We start from the raw sequence: 17,196 nt of genomic DNA, 5'->3' as shown, positions 1-17,196 counted from the left end.
TTCTGATAAATAATCTAGTATACAGAACCCTTGTCTTCCATTTGATATTAGCATGGGATTTGTATTCAGTCATTCTTGTTCCCCCCAAATAAATTCCAAGGTATCATTAAAACTCTAGGCCATCATGCTGTCAGACATCACAAATACAGCTACCATATTGTAATGTTTTCTTCTTAAAGGTGCAATGCTTGCAAATGGGAAAATAATTTTTAATCTAACTAGATTTTATTCTTTAGTTGCTTATAAATTTAATGAAAACTAGTCTAGCAATATTATATCTCACCCAAAGAAATAAGATTTTATATTGACTCTGTATCATATTTAAGAAGACAGAATTTTGTAATATTTCAATACACCAAAATTTCAAAATAATCTAAAGAGACTTTCACCTTGGAGTTAAGAGCATGGCAGGGATTTTCTATCGCTCACTGTTTCATAAGTTTGTACCTCACAGAATGCATAGACAGGAATTTAATATAAAGAATTAGTTCATTTATACAGAAAACATATCCTAAACGCTTCCTTTTTTGGCAAATCAACATAGTTAAGCAGCCCTGAAACTGCCAAATTAAAACATGTAAGTTTTTTTTTTTTATCAAACTAAGAGTTTGTTTTTAGGTTATTATTTAACTGTGGTTGTGATTTAAAACCTGAGGCTGTGCACTGGTTGTTAGCTTAAAATTACCTTTCCTTGTAACATTGTGCTTCCATTGTATAACAAATAAAAATTAACAAGAACTAGAAAAATTTGTTGTTGACAGTGCTAGGACATACAGACAAAAATACTAATACATGTTATCTACTTATAATATCAGTTTAAGTAATATCTAAAGGGATATAATGGACATTAGAAAATGTGTACTTATGACTGAATAACCTACAGCCAAAAAAGTTAAATATGTATCAAATAATGTTTAATTGGATTTATTATATGCACTATATACAGATACTAAAATGTCTCAAAATTGTGCCCTACTTCAGTTTTGTTTACAGGTGAATCCTCATGGAGTAAATAAATTATAGAATCAAATAGAGAAATGAATGAAATCTTTATGATTCCCGAAGCAGTTAAATGTTTGTAATAATTTATTGGTAAATGAAGCTACAATAACCTAATGGTAGGATCTATATAATAATATAAGGTGTCATGTCATGATTATAATCCATACACATGGCGCCTGTATCAAACACTAAATTTTAAAATAGCAACTTGATACAGTATTACCAGTATAATCTCAAACATTCCAGAAACTACACTACACTGTTTTCAGTTTGTGTTTTCTAGGGCATATGTTTCCACAACATGTTATCTTGGAAGATAGACAGGTAGAAAACATAGTTTGTAAACCTCTAATCTTTGATTAAACGTAAGCACATTAGGCCAATACCTAATCCTGTGACTTGTGAAAACTGTCCAATGGCAAACCAATAAAGTCTATGACTTAAAGGAAAACAAATGTAGGGGTGGGGCTCTGCATACATTTCATCAATGTATAAACACAACTCAATATCATGATCCAGTGAGATGATTAACATTGTTAAGGCTGTATATTCAAGCACTGTATGTTAAAAGAGCAATGGTGTCAAATTTAGGCAATAAGAAATGTCCTGCATTATGGATGGTACAGTAATTAAAGGGTGATGCTTTCAACCGCTGAGTGTTGGTATACACTGGCTACTGAGAGCAGTACAGTATGGGTGTTAATAAAAGTAGTAGAAGATGGTTGGAATGGTTTCTGAAAGATGATTGCCAGTTTTCTCCAGCAGTCAGCCTGGTAGGTAAAACTCAGAGCGTGTGGCCCGAATTTTAAATGAAATACTCTTTTTTCTCTTCAGCGTTGACTTGGCTGCCTTCAGCATTGATAATGGCCGTGTCAGCATCTGGGGCATCTTCAGCGCCTTTAGCTTCATTTGTTAGGTATGTTCCTGTAGAAATGGGAAGAAAATGATGATAGTTCCTGGGGCATTATAAAATAACCTTCATTGAGGATATATTTACTTAGAAATAAAAAGCCATACAATCCCAACTTTTAAAATTCTAACTTGTTTTTTTCCCCACATTTTTAAGAGATGTATTTCAAGTGAAGCTGTGACACAATTATTTATTTAAAGGCAAGAGTGTGACTGAAAAGATTAATATGTGATTTTGACTTCCTTCTTTAAAGATTGATAAAGAAAATTCACCTAAAACAATCAGTGCCCCTTATTAAGATGCTTGCAGCTAACTACCATCCTAAATGTTTACCATGATTTTTCTGATTTATTCAAAACCAAGCTACCAAAAACAAACTAAAGATGAACATAAAACCCAAAGGACAAAAAAAAAAATACCAAAAACAAAACAAACAAAAAAGCTCAGAAAAATAACGGAGTCTATTTTGTATTGTCCAAATACTCCTGGGCATGAAAAATCATACTGAGCTGTGTCAACAAATTCTTAGATTGGATTATTATAAAGATAAAAAAGATAAAAAAGATTATTATAAAGATAAAAAACTATTTTAATTAAAATAGTTTTACTAAAAAGAGTTTATTGACTAATAGGGCTAAACGTATTCCAATAGTGCATAAACAAAACTTTAAACCAAATTGAATTTTATCTCTACAAATATATAACTTTCCTTCCACTTTTGTTCTCATTCATTTTTTTTTTTTTACTCAGAATTAAACTGGTGTAGTAAAATCACATTTAGACAATGGCCAAAGTTCCCAGAGTGAGCCAGTGGTTTGGGGAGGGGGGGACATAAAGTGCATACTTTTCTCTCTCAGTAAAATCTGACTACAAATGTCTGGTAGGTGGTGCATGGTTTCTGTTTATACAAATATGGAAACTGGTTTTCTACTGTTAATGGTAGCACTGAATTTACTACTAATAAAATTCTGGTTAACAAAATTAATGTTAAATCATTTGAAATAGCAATTATCATCGATTGCCTGAAATAATTTAAATTTTTGACCTCCAAATCTCTCTTTCTTTCTGTACTTCTGCATCTGCTCACTGGAGAAACATCTATGCCTATAAGATTTCAGAATGAAATTAGTGTTTCCGAGGCTTTTTTAAAAATAAAAATTAAGAGACCTTTCTCTTTTTTTCCCCATTTTTTAAATTTGAATTAGAAACAAGATTGTTTTACATGTCAATCCCAGTTCCCATTCCCTCCCTTCCTCCCCTACCACCCTCCCCTGAAACTAACACCCTACCTATCACATATCCTTTCTGCTCCCCAGGGAGGGTAAGGCCTTCCATAGGGGGGTCATCAGAGTCTATCATATCCTTTGGGATAGGGCCTAGGCCCACCCCAGTGTGTAAGAGACCTTTCTTTAGCTATTACTCACCTTTATGTCTTGCCAGGTATCGGCCAAGCAGAAATATGGAGCACAGTGTGACAAATACAACCACAGCCACTATTCCTCCTATGAGAGCGTGATCGGGGCCATTCTGGCCAGCCAGAGAATTGGGATCTAGAAGACAGTAAGGAACGCTGTTTTAGTCAGTCTGTTATGTTCTCCTTGTGTACAGATCTTTAAGTAGAATGAGTCCTTTTGAAATAGTGTACTTATATTAAAATGAAATTGCATTCATGTATATTATTTCAATCACTCAATCAACAAATTCTGGTTGTGTGGCTACAGCACATGATACAGCTGGGGAGAGAAGACTTCCCACATGAGCATCTTTTACCACTGAGCTTGTATTTGCAGGAAAAGACAGCATGAATCAAAAAAGCATCTATAAGCTTCTGCATTATATACTTTTACTTGATATTCACATCTGAAAGTAAGTGCGTGTGTGTGTGTGTGTGTGTGTGTGTGTGTGTGTGTGTGTGTGTGAATCCAAATGTACCATGTTCATAGAAGATTATGGTAATGCATAATATGGGGTTTAATAACTTGATATTTATCATTCTAAAAGTAATACTTAAAGCTCTAAAAATTGATCCCTTCTCTGAAAAAGTCTTCAAAGAAATCTTACAATAATACTTTGGGGAACTCAATTTTCAAAATCTAGACAGTCATTGCAAATAATTTCATCAGAGGAGAGAAAAGAATGATTTGGCAGAAGACACTGTGTGTTTGATGAAAGAGAGTAATATATTTTGGTGACAGGGTTACAGTCCTGTGAAATGTTGACAGAAGGTGAAAGATGAATAAACACCATTGAGAATTACATGTTCATTGGATTTGTGGTTTCCCCAAAAAGTGACTAGAAAAAGAAAGTATCAAGAACCTTTTACATTCTGCTGTTAATAAGGCTTTATTAGAAAGAGATGAACCAATAAAGGATAAAAAGATTTTTTTAAAAAATTCGAGATGTTTGGACACCCAAATATTTACAAATTACCAGTTATGAAATCCACATGACAAGGAACAAAGCTGGATGAGACTTTGAGTAAGAAAATGCATTGAGGCTCTGGTCAATGGCTAAGATGAACTAAGTATATGATCGTCCTTCCCGGACAGTCTTCTTGCAAAGATCCTAATGTGATTTCTTATACGTTAGAGGCGGGATCCCGAGGAAGGAGAAAAGCAACAAATAAGTTATGACTGGCACTAAGGCTTTAACAAAACAAAACAAAACAAAACAAAAAAACCCTCAAAGGGTGGTTGTAGAAACGTGTGTCTGACAAATAGATTTAGGAGTGTGATATTTAATGGAACCAGTGTCCTGCCAAAGAATCATAACCAGACAAAAATAACAACCTGTGTTTAAACTTCAAACAACCGACAGACCCCTAAACCCTGTGAAAGGAATGAATGGAATACAAAAGCTGGGTGACTCTGATGGAGGTCATATTTCCCAGTACCTACTTCAAATGCCATCAAGGAATAGGAACTTACAGGGTGAAAGCAAAGAGGAAACATTATCATCAAAGCTGAAGGATGTTCTCATACTAGTCTGGCATGCTTTCACATGTAGTTTTCCATTTACCTCATCTTTTCCAGTGGGGGTAGTGATAATTAATGAGTGGATAGCACTCCTGTACACGGAGAGCAAAAGCATGTTTACGCAGCCTTGTGCATGGAATGTCAGAGTATTCATGCATAGCTTCTGATATTCATGCCCCCAGCCCCCAGCATGACAAAACTGTGAACACTCAAATATCTTAGAGTCTTAGCTGAGAATATTGACTTTAATAGGCTTTTATGTTGTCTCTGTGAACAGTTAGCAGTTTTTTGTTTGTTTGTTTTTGGTAAGAAAACAAAAGTTAACAGTATATTGGTAATCAGAAGGCCACACTCAGTCAGAGATTTCTGACAACATACGTTTCCTTTGTTTTTACTGCACAGAGCTAAATGTTGTCCAGGCTCTCATGATGTTGGGCAGAATCATGTGTTATATGTTTTAAATAAAGAATAAAACCCCAGACAATAGATGGTTCCCCCAGTAATCCACCCAAGTGGACTAATGAGGTACATTTAATTTGAGAAATCCACTGGCATGAGTAAAGTTATCAGTCACTTAAAGAATGGAAAAAAAACAGTAGCCATGATAAAAACATCTTTTTACACACACTGGGGTGGGCCTAGGCCCTATCCCAAAGTATATGATAGACTCTTATGTCCCCCCCCCATGGAAGGCCTCCCCCTCCCTGGAGAGCAGAAAGGATATGATAGGTAGGGTGTTAGTTGGGGGAGGGTAGTAGGGAAGGAGGGGAGGGAGAGGAAACTGGGGTTGACATGTAAAACAATATTATTTCTAATTCAAATAAAAAAATAAAAAACCCATCTTCTTATAAACTGCAGCTATTTCATCAAAATAAAAATGTAAATACATAAATGGATCAATATCACTAAAAAACATACATGCCTTGAATTGTTTGAGAGGATATAGATTCAAGCTTTTTTAAAACACAGGAAATTAAAAGTCTGCTATAGCAGCTACCTTAACATTTGATATGAATTTGAATATCTGTATATTTATAGCAAAGTTCATTGACCTCAAATGAAAAGGAAAGGCAAGAGAGAGCAAAGATGCTTTCTCTCTTGTCTTCTCTCATGTAAAAGTTCACAAAGTTGTATTCTGTATTTCACTGTTAGAACATTTTAACTTCAAGATGTCTCATGAGATTTCTTTTTATGTTTTCTTTCTTGGATTTTTCCTTTATGTCATGAATTGCCTTTTCTCACTTTATTGTATGGCCTTGCACTTTGTCTTACAGCCTCGAGATACTTACCAATCAGTCTTTGAAATCTGTTCAGGCATGTCATTTATTACCTTAAGATTTTTTACACTTTACTGTCTTTCCCTTGAAAGTGTATCTCATCCTTCACTTCTTGTATTTCTTATTGTTATAATGGAAGCTCCACCCCAGCCCCTTCTCCTATCTCTCTGCAAACCTGGCTACATCTCAGAAAGTCCACCAAATGATGACCCACCCCACAGATGCTCATGACCATTCCCACAGGGTATTTAAATGGCCCCCCAGAAAACAGACTCATGGTTTTTCAGGCCTTCCTTTCCCCTCTCCTCTCTGGGGGTCTGAAAAGCCACCTGGGAGCACTGGATCCATTAAATGTGGGCTTTTTCTAATTCGGTTGGATTTGGTCTGATTTGGATTGCTGCATTGGCAGAGAAGCTTATCTGGGTATAGAAACTTTTCACTTATGTCACTTTGTAGACATTTGCATAGCTTACATTAGTGGGTGATTACTCCTATTTTATGAAGTATCTCTCAGTGGAGCATTTCTAGCTTTTCATTTAGAGGACTTGTAAGGTATCTCAGGGGCAGCTGCTTGGCTGTGATGAGCTCAAAATTGAAGACACTACTCTCTTTGCAGGCAAGGCTTTCACATGCAGACTTTTTGTTTTGAAAGCTCATTTTACAACCCCAGAGAAGCTAGGAAACAAGGAGGACCCTAAGAGAGACATACATGGACACCCTCCACCACTGCCACCAAGGGGAAAGGGACAAGATCTCCTGAGTAAATTGGGAGCATGGAGGGGGAGGGAGAAGAGAGAGAAGGGGAGAAGGGAGGGAGAACATGAGGGATCAGGAAGGTTGATTTGGGGTAAGAACAGAGAAGGAGAGCAAGGAAAGAGATAGATAGAGGGATTAATTAGAAACCTGGCACTAGGGAAATTCCAAGGAATCCACAAGGATTCCAACTAAGAATCTAAGCAATAGTGGAGAGGTTACCTGAAATACCCTTGCCCTAGAATGAGATTGATGACTACCTTAAATGACATCCTAGAGCCTTCATCCAGCAGCTGATGGAAGCAGAAGCAGAGATTCCCAGCTAAAGATGAAGCAAAACTCCTGGAATCCAGTAGCAGAGAGGGAGGAGTGATGAGCAAAAGGGTCAACAACATGCTGGGGAAACCCACAGAAACAGCTGACCTGAGCAAGTGGGAGCTCATGGATTCCAGTCTGACAGCTGGAGAACCAGCATAATATCAAACTAGGTCATCAGGGAAATGCAAATCAAAACAACTCTGAGATATCATCTTACTCCTGTCAGAATGGCTAAAATCAAAACCAACACTGACAGTTCATGCTGGAGAGGATGTGTGGAGAAAGGGAACCCTTCTCCACTGCTGGTGGGAGTGCCAACTTGTACAGCCACTTTGGAAATCAGTATGGTGACTCCTCAAGAAAATGGGAATCAGTCTACCACAAGATCCAGCAATTCCACTCTTAGGCATATACACAAAAGAAGCACATTCATACAACAAGGACATCTGTTCAACTATGTTCATAGCAACATTATTTGTAACAGTCAGAAACTGGAGGTAACCTAGATGCCCCTCAACTGAAGAATGGATAGAGAAAATGTGGTACATTTACACAGTGGAGTACTACTTGGTAGAAAAAAAACCAAAACCAAAATCAAAAAAATGATGGAATCCTGAAATTTGCAAGCAAATGGATGGAACTAGCAGAAACCATTCTGAGTGAGGTAACCCAGTCACAAAAAGACAAATTTGGTATGTACTCATTCATATATGGATTTTACACACAGAGCAATGGATTACCAGCCTACAATTCACACCACCAGAGAAGCTAGGAAACAAGGAGGGTCCTAAGAGAGACATACATGGTTCCCCCCGAGAAGGGGGAAAGGACAAGATCTCTTGAGCAAATTGGGAGCATGGGAGGATGGGAAAGGAAGCTAGGAAAATGAGAAGGGGAGAAGAGGGTGGGGGTAAGAAGGACATGAGGAACAGGAAGTTTGAGTAGGAGGAAGAATAGAGGAGAGCAAAATAAGAGATACCATAATAGAGGGAGCCATTACAGTTTTAAAGAGAAATCAGGCACTAGGGAAATGTCCAGAGATCTACAAGGATGACACCACCTAACAATCTAAGCAACAGTGGAGAGGCTACCTTAAATGCCCTCCCCTCATAATGAGATTGAGGACTAACATATGCCATCCTCATCCAGCAGCTGATGGAAAAAGAAACAGACACCCACAGCTAAACACTGAACTGAACTGGAATCCAGTTGCAGAGAGGGAAGAGTGATGAGCCAAGGAGTCAAGACCAGGATGGTGAAACCCACAGAAACAGCTGACTTGAACAAGGGGGAGCTCATGGTCCCCAGACTGATAGCTGGGAAACTAGCATGGGACTGATCTAGACCCCATGAACGTGTGTGTCAGGGAGGAGGCCTAGGAAATCTACGGGGCCTCTTGTAGTAGATCAATACTTTTCCCTAGCATAGGAATGGATATGGGAGCCCATTCCACATACAGGGATACTCCCTCAGCCTAGACACAGGCGGGGAGGGCCTAGGCCCTATCCCAAAGGACATGACAGATTATGAAGATCCTCATGGAAGCCCTCACCCTCCCTGGGGATCAAAAGGGTATGGGATACGTAGGGTGTTAGTGGGGGGCAGGGGAGTAGGGGAGGAAGAGGGAAGTGGATTTGACACGTAAAACAATCTTGCTTCTAATTTAAATAAAAAATGAAAACAAGCAAACAAACTAAAAAGAAACTCAGTGCTCAAGTAGACATAGACTTGGGAAATGTAGAAAATTCTGCTTCCCATCTGGAGTCTGGGTTAGACTCCATTGCAGAGGTTATTTTTTAGAATCTGAGAAATGGACCTCCTCTTTATGAGACACTGGGAATTTCTGTATGGTATTGGGAGAAACTGGTTGCTTCTATGCCCACCAGTTAAGAATAATTTGAGAAAGTTTGCCACGGTTGAAATAACCTCCAGGAAAGAGAACAGATATGTCAAGAATACAACAATCTTTGTTCTTCTGGTACCAATCTCTACACAATGACATGAATCAAATGGATTTGCTACAGTCAAAAAGAAAACTATAGATTTTCAGGTGTTGATTCTGGTGTCATCAAAATTAACATGGCATACATTGTCATTATTGTCTGTAGGCTAATTGGCTCATGAGCTTTGGGAATTTTCTTATTCTTACCTGTGGTATTCATTAGGGCGTTGCCATTGTGTCTAGATTTGCATGACCATGACGACTAAGAATAAGAAACCAGATATTCAGGATTGTACAGAAGGCCCTTACTGACTCAAACAAGTCCCTGCACTAATATATATTTATTTAACATATATTTAAAAATATATAAATATATACATATGTATATTTGTATTTCTTTTCTTAGATGCTAGGATTAATTCACAGTGCTGGTATATCCTAGGCCAACACTTAAATCTCAATTTCACCCTTAATCCATCAGACTCCAGATTTAGCACACTTCTGGGGTAATTTGTGGTCATTAAGAGAATAAAATTTAAGTACTTACTTTTTATTTTGTGTGTTGGGCATGTGTATATGACTGTGTTTTGTGTGTGTATAGATACACATGTGAGTTCATACTGACAGAGAAGCGAGAGGTTAACACTGCACATATTTCCTCCATTTCCATCCTCTTTGTGTTTTGAGACAGGGTCTTCCACTGTGATCTGGGACTCAGAAATTTATAGGGTTTTTCTCCAGTGAGCTGTGAGGATCTTCCTGTCTCCACTCCTTAGTTTCTGGGATCCGGCATGCACCACTATAGAGTAGCTTCTCTCCATGAGTTACAGTGATTTAACTCACTGTATGTCTCCATATTTGCCTGGCAGGCACCTCACTAGCTGATCTCTCTCTCAGCCACTCTATTATACAGTTTTACAGTTAGATTAAGTTCACAGTGTTCACTATTGCATTTATATGATCACAAGTTCCTGGTCAATTTATGGATAGCTTATAACTTTTGGGCAGTCTTTCATAGTACTAATGATTATTTTACCTTAATCATCTTTATGAATTTTGCAAAAACATTACAGCTTTCCTCTAATGAAGAAAATAAATACAGATGTAGCTTGATGCTTTTGAAATTTTAATGATAGTTTAGATACAGAGCTTCTTTATATCTCTACTGGTAAAAATATCTTTGGTAGCAATTGACATTCACTACGTATTGTTGGGTATGCTTTTTATTTCACTATCATCTGTCATAACCAAAAGTCTCTCTTTAATTTCTATTCTTAGCCACTAAAATAAGTGATGGAGGATCAGATAAGTACTGTCTGAACAATGCAGGGATAATGCATAATTTAAATGGCTAAGTCCTAGCAAGAGTGTCTTATATATAGCCTTCCATTCATCTCCTACTGTCAGAGAAATAAAAGATGAAGCGTGGCCTTCAGAATTTTTTTTTTACAGATAGCTAAATTTGCATTATTATTCAAATAAATACATCGCCTATCTGTAAAGATCATTATTTATTCTCAAGTGTTCACTCATGTTGCTCTGCAGTTAGCCCACGAGTACATGGATAAGTAAACTTTGCCATGTAGCACGATCAGTCTTTTCTACCTGTCAGGGCATAGATGAGAGGAAACTGGAAGCAATCAATTTCAACACTTTTGAACTTAACATCTTTTAGTTAAGTTTTTTTGATGCTCCAGAGAATATTCTTAAGAGAAACTTATGTCAGCTGATATTTAGGATTAGTAATTCCTGATATTTAGAATGTCAAAGTTAACATTATACTATAAATTTTATTTGAAATTACAGTATGGATAAGTCAGGGACTATGAAACCCTGTCTGGAAAATCACAGCTGAGCATGGTGTGCTAAGTTTCACATGTCCTTAAGGCAAATATAAATGATAATATAAACATATGTGTGTCTAAATCCACCACATGTATGAAAACATGTAGAAGAAATTAAAATGAAATGGCCGTGTGGGCTAAGGCAACTCTAAAGCATTAGGTCAGGAGGATGTGGGAGACCAGGCTTCATACTTCTCTGCTTCAGATAGGATTAGGTCTTGTGAAGAAACATTGAATTCTCACAGATCCTATGAGCTACTTTCTGTAGCTTATGGGCTGAAAGCCAGCATTCATTAAGGCAGATCATTTCAGGCATGAGGTCATCTACATAGAGGATGCTCTTTTCCCGACTGTAGTAAATTTTGAATATGTCTTTTCCCCCTGGCCCATTCTGAGAAAGGGTCTTTCTAAGATCTTATAGGAACTACTCTCTTCACTTAATTATAGGATATTTGCTGCCCTGCCTGTGTCAGTATAAATTCTTGACAAACAACCAATAAAATAATTCCTCTCTCTACTTGTGGTTTTCAAAACTTGTTTGAAATCTCTAATGTCTTACAGCTCGTATTCACATTCATGAACTATGTCAGCCATAGTTTCGGGGATGAAATTCTTCTATATAGCATAACTAAGTGATTTCTCTTAGTTTGTAATTAATTTTTCTCTCAGTTTCTCTTAATAGGAAAATATGAATAATACATAATTTAGCCATCAATTGTTACAATTACTTTACAAAAGGAATTTAATTGTATTTTATATATTTTCAGTCTCAAAAATACTAAGAATTAAAATTTTATGTCCTTATACAAAATGATTTAAAATTAGGCTACATTATTACTTGTATAAAAAATAAAGCATTATTTAAATTTAAAATATGTAACTTTTAAAGGGAAAATTTTGATTAGCAGAAGCTTAGTAAAATTTTAAATGGATGATGCTGCTAACCAAAGAAAAGAAGTAGAAATTATTTATTCTAATTATTAAGTCATTTACAATTCTCTTTGTGTCCTTGTAAAAGTTTCTAATAATTTTACAGAAAGAATTGTTATCATATTCATCCTTTTTTATCTCTTCATGGTATGTCAGTTGTAATGAAATTATTTAGTTCAAGAGCTTCTCCCCAGGGATTAATTCCCGTATTGAAGCATGATCATCCTTAAAGGTACACACTTTATGAATATAAAGGTTGTACTATACATTTGGAATACAAGCTCAACAGTCATACCCACTTTCAAAAACCAAGCAAATCCAGTAGATGGGGGAATGGTGTTAAATTCTTATATTCAATTCCAAATGGAGTTGTATGTACCAGTGTGCTATGCTGAACACTGGAGTATTGCCATTTCCAGATATTAAAACATAGTAAAACTGTTTCCATTTGAACTCGTTCAGAAATTATTGTTAAATAAACATGACTTATCTGACTTTTCATTTAATTACTGTTCATTATAGTTTGGTTTTATTATTAAATTTGCATTTTCCTATGAACTTACAAGCCTGTATTCTCCTCTCTAAAAAGAATAATGCTTCTCAGATGTTCATAATGTTATAAACAAGGAATAATTACATTTTTTAGATAAAATACATTGTTATTTGACAAGGTATGGAATTTGTAAAGTCCCTATATGAAACTTTTGCCAAAGGGTCATCTGTTATCTTCTAATTTAAGGTACAATTGTGCTTTTATACAAAGACTTCGTTGAGATCAAGGTCTAATGAATAATACATAAAATAATTTTTGCATATCTGTTTTACACTTATTTTCAGATACAGTGTATTTAAGAGGCAGGTGTGGTACAATATAGATATAATTCTAGCAGTTAGAAACTGGAGCATAATCCTGGAATCCAGTTGCAGAGAGGGAGGAGTGATGATCAAAGGGGTGAAGACCAGGCTGGAGAAACCAACAGAAATAGCTAACCTGAAAAAAGGGGCGCTCATGGATCCCAGACTGATAGCTGGGAAACCAGCATAGGACCAACACAGACCCCCTGAATGTGGGTGTCAGTTTGAAGGCCTGGACAATCTATGGGGCCTCTAGTAGTAGGTCAGTTTTTATCCCTAGTACAAGAATGGACTTTGGGAGCCCATTCCACATAGAGGGATAATCTCAGCCCAGACATACAGGGAGGGGGGTGTCTAGGCCCTGCTCCAAATGTCATGACAGACTGAAGATTCCCCAATGGAAGGCCTCACCCTCCCTGAGGAGCTGAAAGGGGATGGGATGGGGGTTAGGCTTGACATGTAAAACAAGGTTGTTTCTAATTTAAATTAAAAAAGAAAAAGAAACCTGCGTGTAAGGTTTTCCTGGGCTACAAAAGCAAGAGCCTGTTGTAAACAAGAGGGGAAAAGGAAGAGGAAGAGTAGCCTCAGGGGACAGGAGCAGCATAAAAGAGGAAAGAGAGGCAGAGAGATTAGTGGGGGTGAGAAACAGGAAGATGAAGGGAGCAGGAGGGAGTGAGCCTGATGAAAGGCAGGCGGGGCCATCTTAAAAGGGAACTAGGTGGAGAGCCACAGGCAGTGCTCTTAGTGGCCACATCCTAAGGCATCATCCTATCAGATCTCCAAAAGCAGGCCACTACAAATTCCTAAATACTAACACCTGTCTCAAAAATATTAAGACTATATAATGTAAGAGATTTTCAATAGTAAGCACAGTGCATCTTAGGAACAGAAACACTAGCCTTCACTTTCAAGAGCCCATTGTTACAAGTTTATTTCCACATTAAGCTAATACAAGTCAAATCTGCAGTGTTAGTATTCCATCACTGTTAGAAAATAGCTGAGTTAATTAGTTTATAAGAACAAAGGGTTAATTTTAGAGTATGGCTTTAAATGTATAGTCCAAGCTGGAGCAGAACCATTGCTCCAGTGCTGTGGTACCAGATGGCAATGGCAGAATACATGGGTGGCAAAAGAGCCCTTCACTGAAGGAAGTTTCACACTGGAAACGGTCCCGCCCTTCTGGGTAGTGCCCCCCTAAATACCAAGACATTTTCAGTCACTCAACACTGAAACTTTTTCATATCTATGCATTTCACTCTGTTGAACTTCCTATCCATAACGATTTTACCAGTTGCTATAAATTTACTGTTATAATAATAATCATTACTATTTTATTGGATTTTAGAGTGTTATACTGCCTAACTTGTATAAGCTACAGTTTTGTTTTTTTTTTAAGTGAATGAAATGCAGAAATGATGTTATTAGCATCTATACTATCATATACTTAGGTATCCGTTCCTGCTTCTAAGAATGGCACTTTCTTAACATTTTTCCTTTGAGTTATTATCTTAATTATATAACAATTGATTTGATTAATTTTCACTTATAAGGATCCAATAATATTCTGGGCATGAATAAATTATAGACTCTATTTGTCCATGACTATAAAAATTTAAATGCGACACGTTTCATCATCTAATATTTGCATATTTAGAAAATGAATGTTCCAGCATTGTTTCCTTAATTTCACTTTTTCTCTGGTGAACTTTAGCTAGCATTTCTTTTTCTTTTTTTCTTCTTCTTCTTCCTTTTTTTGTGACTCTTTTTAGGGAGGAAATACCTCAACTTTGAAGAACTGTACAGCTCCAGCAAGGACTCTCAACCTGCAGAGAGTAGTGCAGCCATTAGTGCCAAGAGCCCTTCACAGAATGGCTCACCTCCTTTAGCACTGTCATCAAGAAAGGGAGAGAACTTGCCAGAAGATTACCCGTGTGATAAGGGGAAGAGAGCAAAAGAAAGGAATGCATTTCAGGTTATCTAGGTGATCAAGGGAAAAGCCTTTGGCTGCTGGGAGAAGGCAGATAAACTACTCTTTAAGCACCTGACCCAAGTCTAATTTTCCTGAATTAAATACTAGTGCTCTTAAAAACCAATGAAGATCTGAAAGGACACCTCATTCAGAAGCTCCACCTTTCAGCTTAAATCTGACATTGCTTTCAGTTTCTCTACCTATAAATGAGGACATAACCGCTCTGCTTCTCTCAAAAGACTTTTGTTAACAATAGTTGACATGGAATCTGCTGTAGAATGAATGTTTATTTTCTCTTAAAACTCGTGAGCTGAAATTTTAAGCGTTGTTATGATGACATTGGAAGATGGAGAATTTTGGAGGTGGTTGTGTCACAAGGATTATTGCTTCATTAGTGGAATTAGAACCCTTATAAAAGTGACCCCACAGAAATCCCTGAACACTCCAGCTTGGGAATCGAATGAAAATGTCCCAGGTATGAAACAGTAAGGACACCAATTATTCCAGTTCCTTATTTCCAGCCATTTTATCAGGCTACAGAGCTGTAGGAATTGGTTTCCATTTTTAATAAGACAAAGTATTATATTCTGTTATTGGAATATGAATGGGCTTAGTATCTATGCATATGTCTTATCTCATAGATACTAAGTGTATAGCATGAATAAAATAATGATCTTCCTAAAACTAAACATTGTTGGCATACCTTTATTTAGTCACACTACCTGCTTTTTGAGAAATGGCAATATTTGAATTAATTTTCTACATTAATAATTTCTTTTACTTTCATGAGTTGTTTGACCATTTTTTCAAAAAAGCTTATTTACTGTTTTTCCTCCTCCTTCTTCCTAACTAGAAACTTTCCTGCCTTTGAAGTCAACAGAGCTTATCTTTTGTATAATATGAGGCTCAGCTTACAAACACACAGAATGAATAAATGCAAACAACCATTGAGAAACAAGACAAATGACAAATTAATGACATTGGCATATGTCTGTTTTGGCACGAATTCTATGCAAGTTTAAATAGATTAATGAATGTAGTTGTAAGCAAAGCAGTGGTTAAATAAATTGGACACAATAATTCTAAAGACCATAAAATGTAGGACAAAGTACTTTTCTGAAACAACAAAAAATACACAAAAGATACAGAAGTAATTATAATTAAACTAAGAAGGCTTTCCAAGTAAACAACAACAATAAGGCTGAAGTTAAAAGTGCTTATTAATGATGACAAGGATGTAAATGTCTAAGAATTAGAAAATTTGTTCACACCCCATATTACCACAAAGACTGGGTTTATGCCAGTGGATTTTCATATGTGTCCATTGGCATAAATGATTGTGTTTGAAAACTAAACCACAGAAAGGCAGAAAAGGTTACCTATTAGAAACATTCATCTTAATGGATGAATAAATTAGAAACAACCATTTAAACTAAAATGTATCTTTTTAATACCAATCATCTTTCAAATGAGTACTAATAGTAAATTAAATTACATGGTTTATTTGGATGACAAGTCATACAGTTATATATATTTGTAATCATAACACGGGTATATTTGCCTTATGTGCCATTATGGAGAGGTTACACCTCATCTTCGTATTTGGATTTTTAAATAATAAAGTCTTATTAATAAGAATCTCACATAATTTTTATATCTGCAGAAGAGAAATTAAATCTGTTTCATTCTGTCTCAACTGGTTTTCTTTATACTGGCTGTATATCCAATAATTTATGTAATCTCTTTATATTTCACTTTGTACATACATGAAATAGAATAATAGAATCATCACACAAAACTTATGTGTGAATCTTATGAGGGGTCAGATAAAGTACATCCCAAATATCACTCAACATGTATCCAATACAATTTTTAATGTACTTAATAGTAGTATTATCCTTATCAATTGAAGTTGCTCCATTTAGAATGCCCATGCTCAGTGCATGACTCTACACTCAGGATCTAAAGGATAGCCCTGACTTGACTCAGTGTGTAATTAAAAGAGGACCTGGAATTGAGAACAGGGTGCTGCAAGTGAGCATCTTGGTGGTGAAGGACCAAGAAAAGGGAGTTAGGGGAAGATATGATCAAAATATATTCTCAAAAAATGAATGAAAATGTGTTAAAAATAGAAACTCACTGTATTCATCAATTAAACTATAGTTACTAAACTACATATTAATTAGTTTAACAACATATTTAGTAGATATATAAGTAAATAGCAAACTGTTCCATTATCGTACATTAGGGTACAATTTCTCATGGTTAAATTTGATGTTGGCTGGTGTGATAGCACACACCTTTATTTACAGCACTTAGAAGGCAGAGGCAGAGGCAGACAGATTGCTCTGAGGTTGAGGCCAAACGGGTCTGTCTTCGTAGTGAGTTCAAGGCCAGCCAGAGATATATAGGTGGACCATG

General features: G+C 36.4%; 1 protein-coding gene across 1 annotated transcript in view; it reads right to left on the bottom strand.

Annotated features, from left to right (window-relative positions):
- Window positions 1–975: 975 nt before the first annotated feature.
- Cadm2 (cell adhesion molecule 2) overlaps window positions 976–17,196 on the bottom strand; it is a gene marked incomplete at its 5' end in the record, with an annotated part of 224,968 nt that continues 208,747 nt past the window's right edge. The window contains 2 exons of the mRNA XM_035444348.1: window positions 976–1,926; window positions 3,337–3,462. Coding sequence (XP_035300239.1) covers window positions 1,808–1,926; window positions 3,337–3,462 — 245 coding nt within the window. The remainder of the gene's footprint in view (window positions 1,927–3,336; window positions 3,463–17,196) is intronic.

The sequence above is a fragment of the Cricetulus griseus genome, chromosome 4 (genome assembly GCF_003668045.3).
Source record: "Cricetulus griseus strain 17A/GY chromosome 4, alternate assembly CriGri-PICRH-1.0, whole genome shotgun sequence".
Lineage (NCBI taxonomy): Eukaryota > Metazoa > Chordata > Mammalia > Rodentia > Cricetidae > Cricetulus > Cricetulus griseus.
This window is presented reverse-complemented; position numbering and strand designations above follow the sequence as displayed.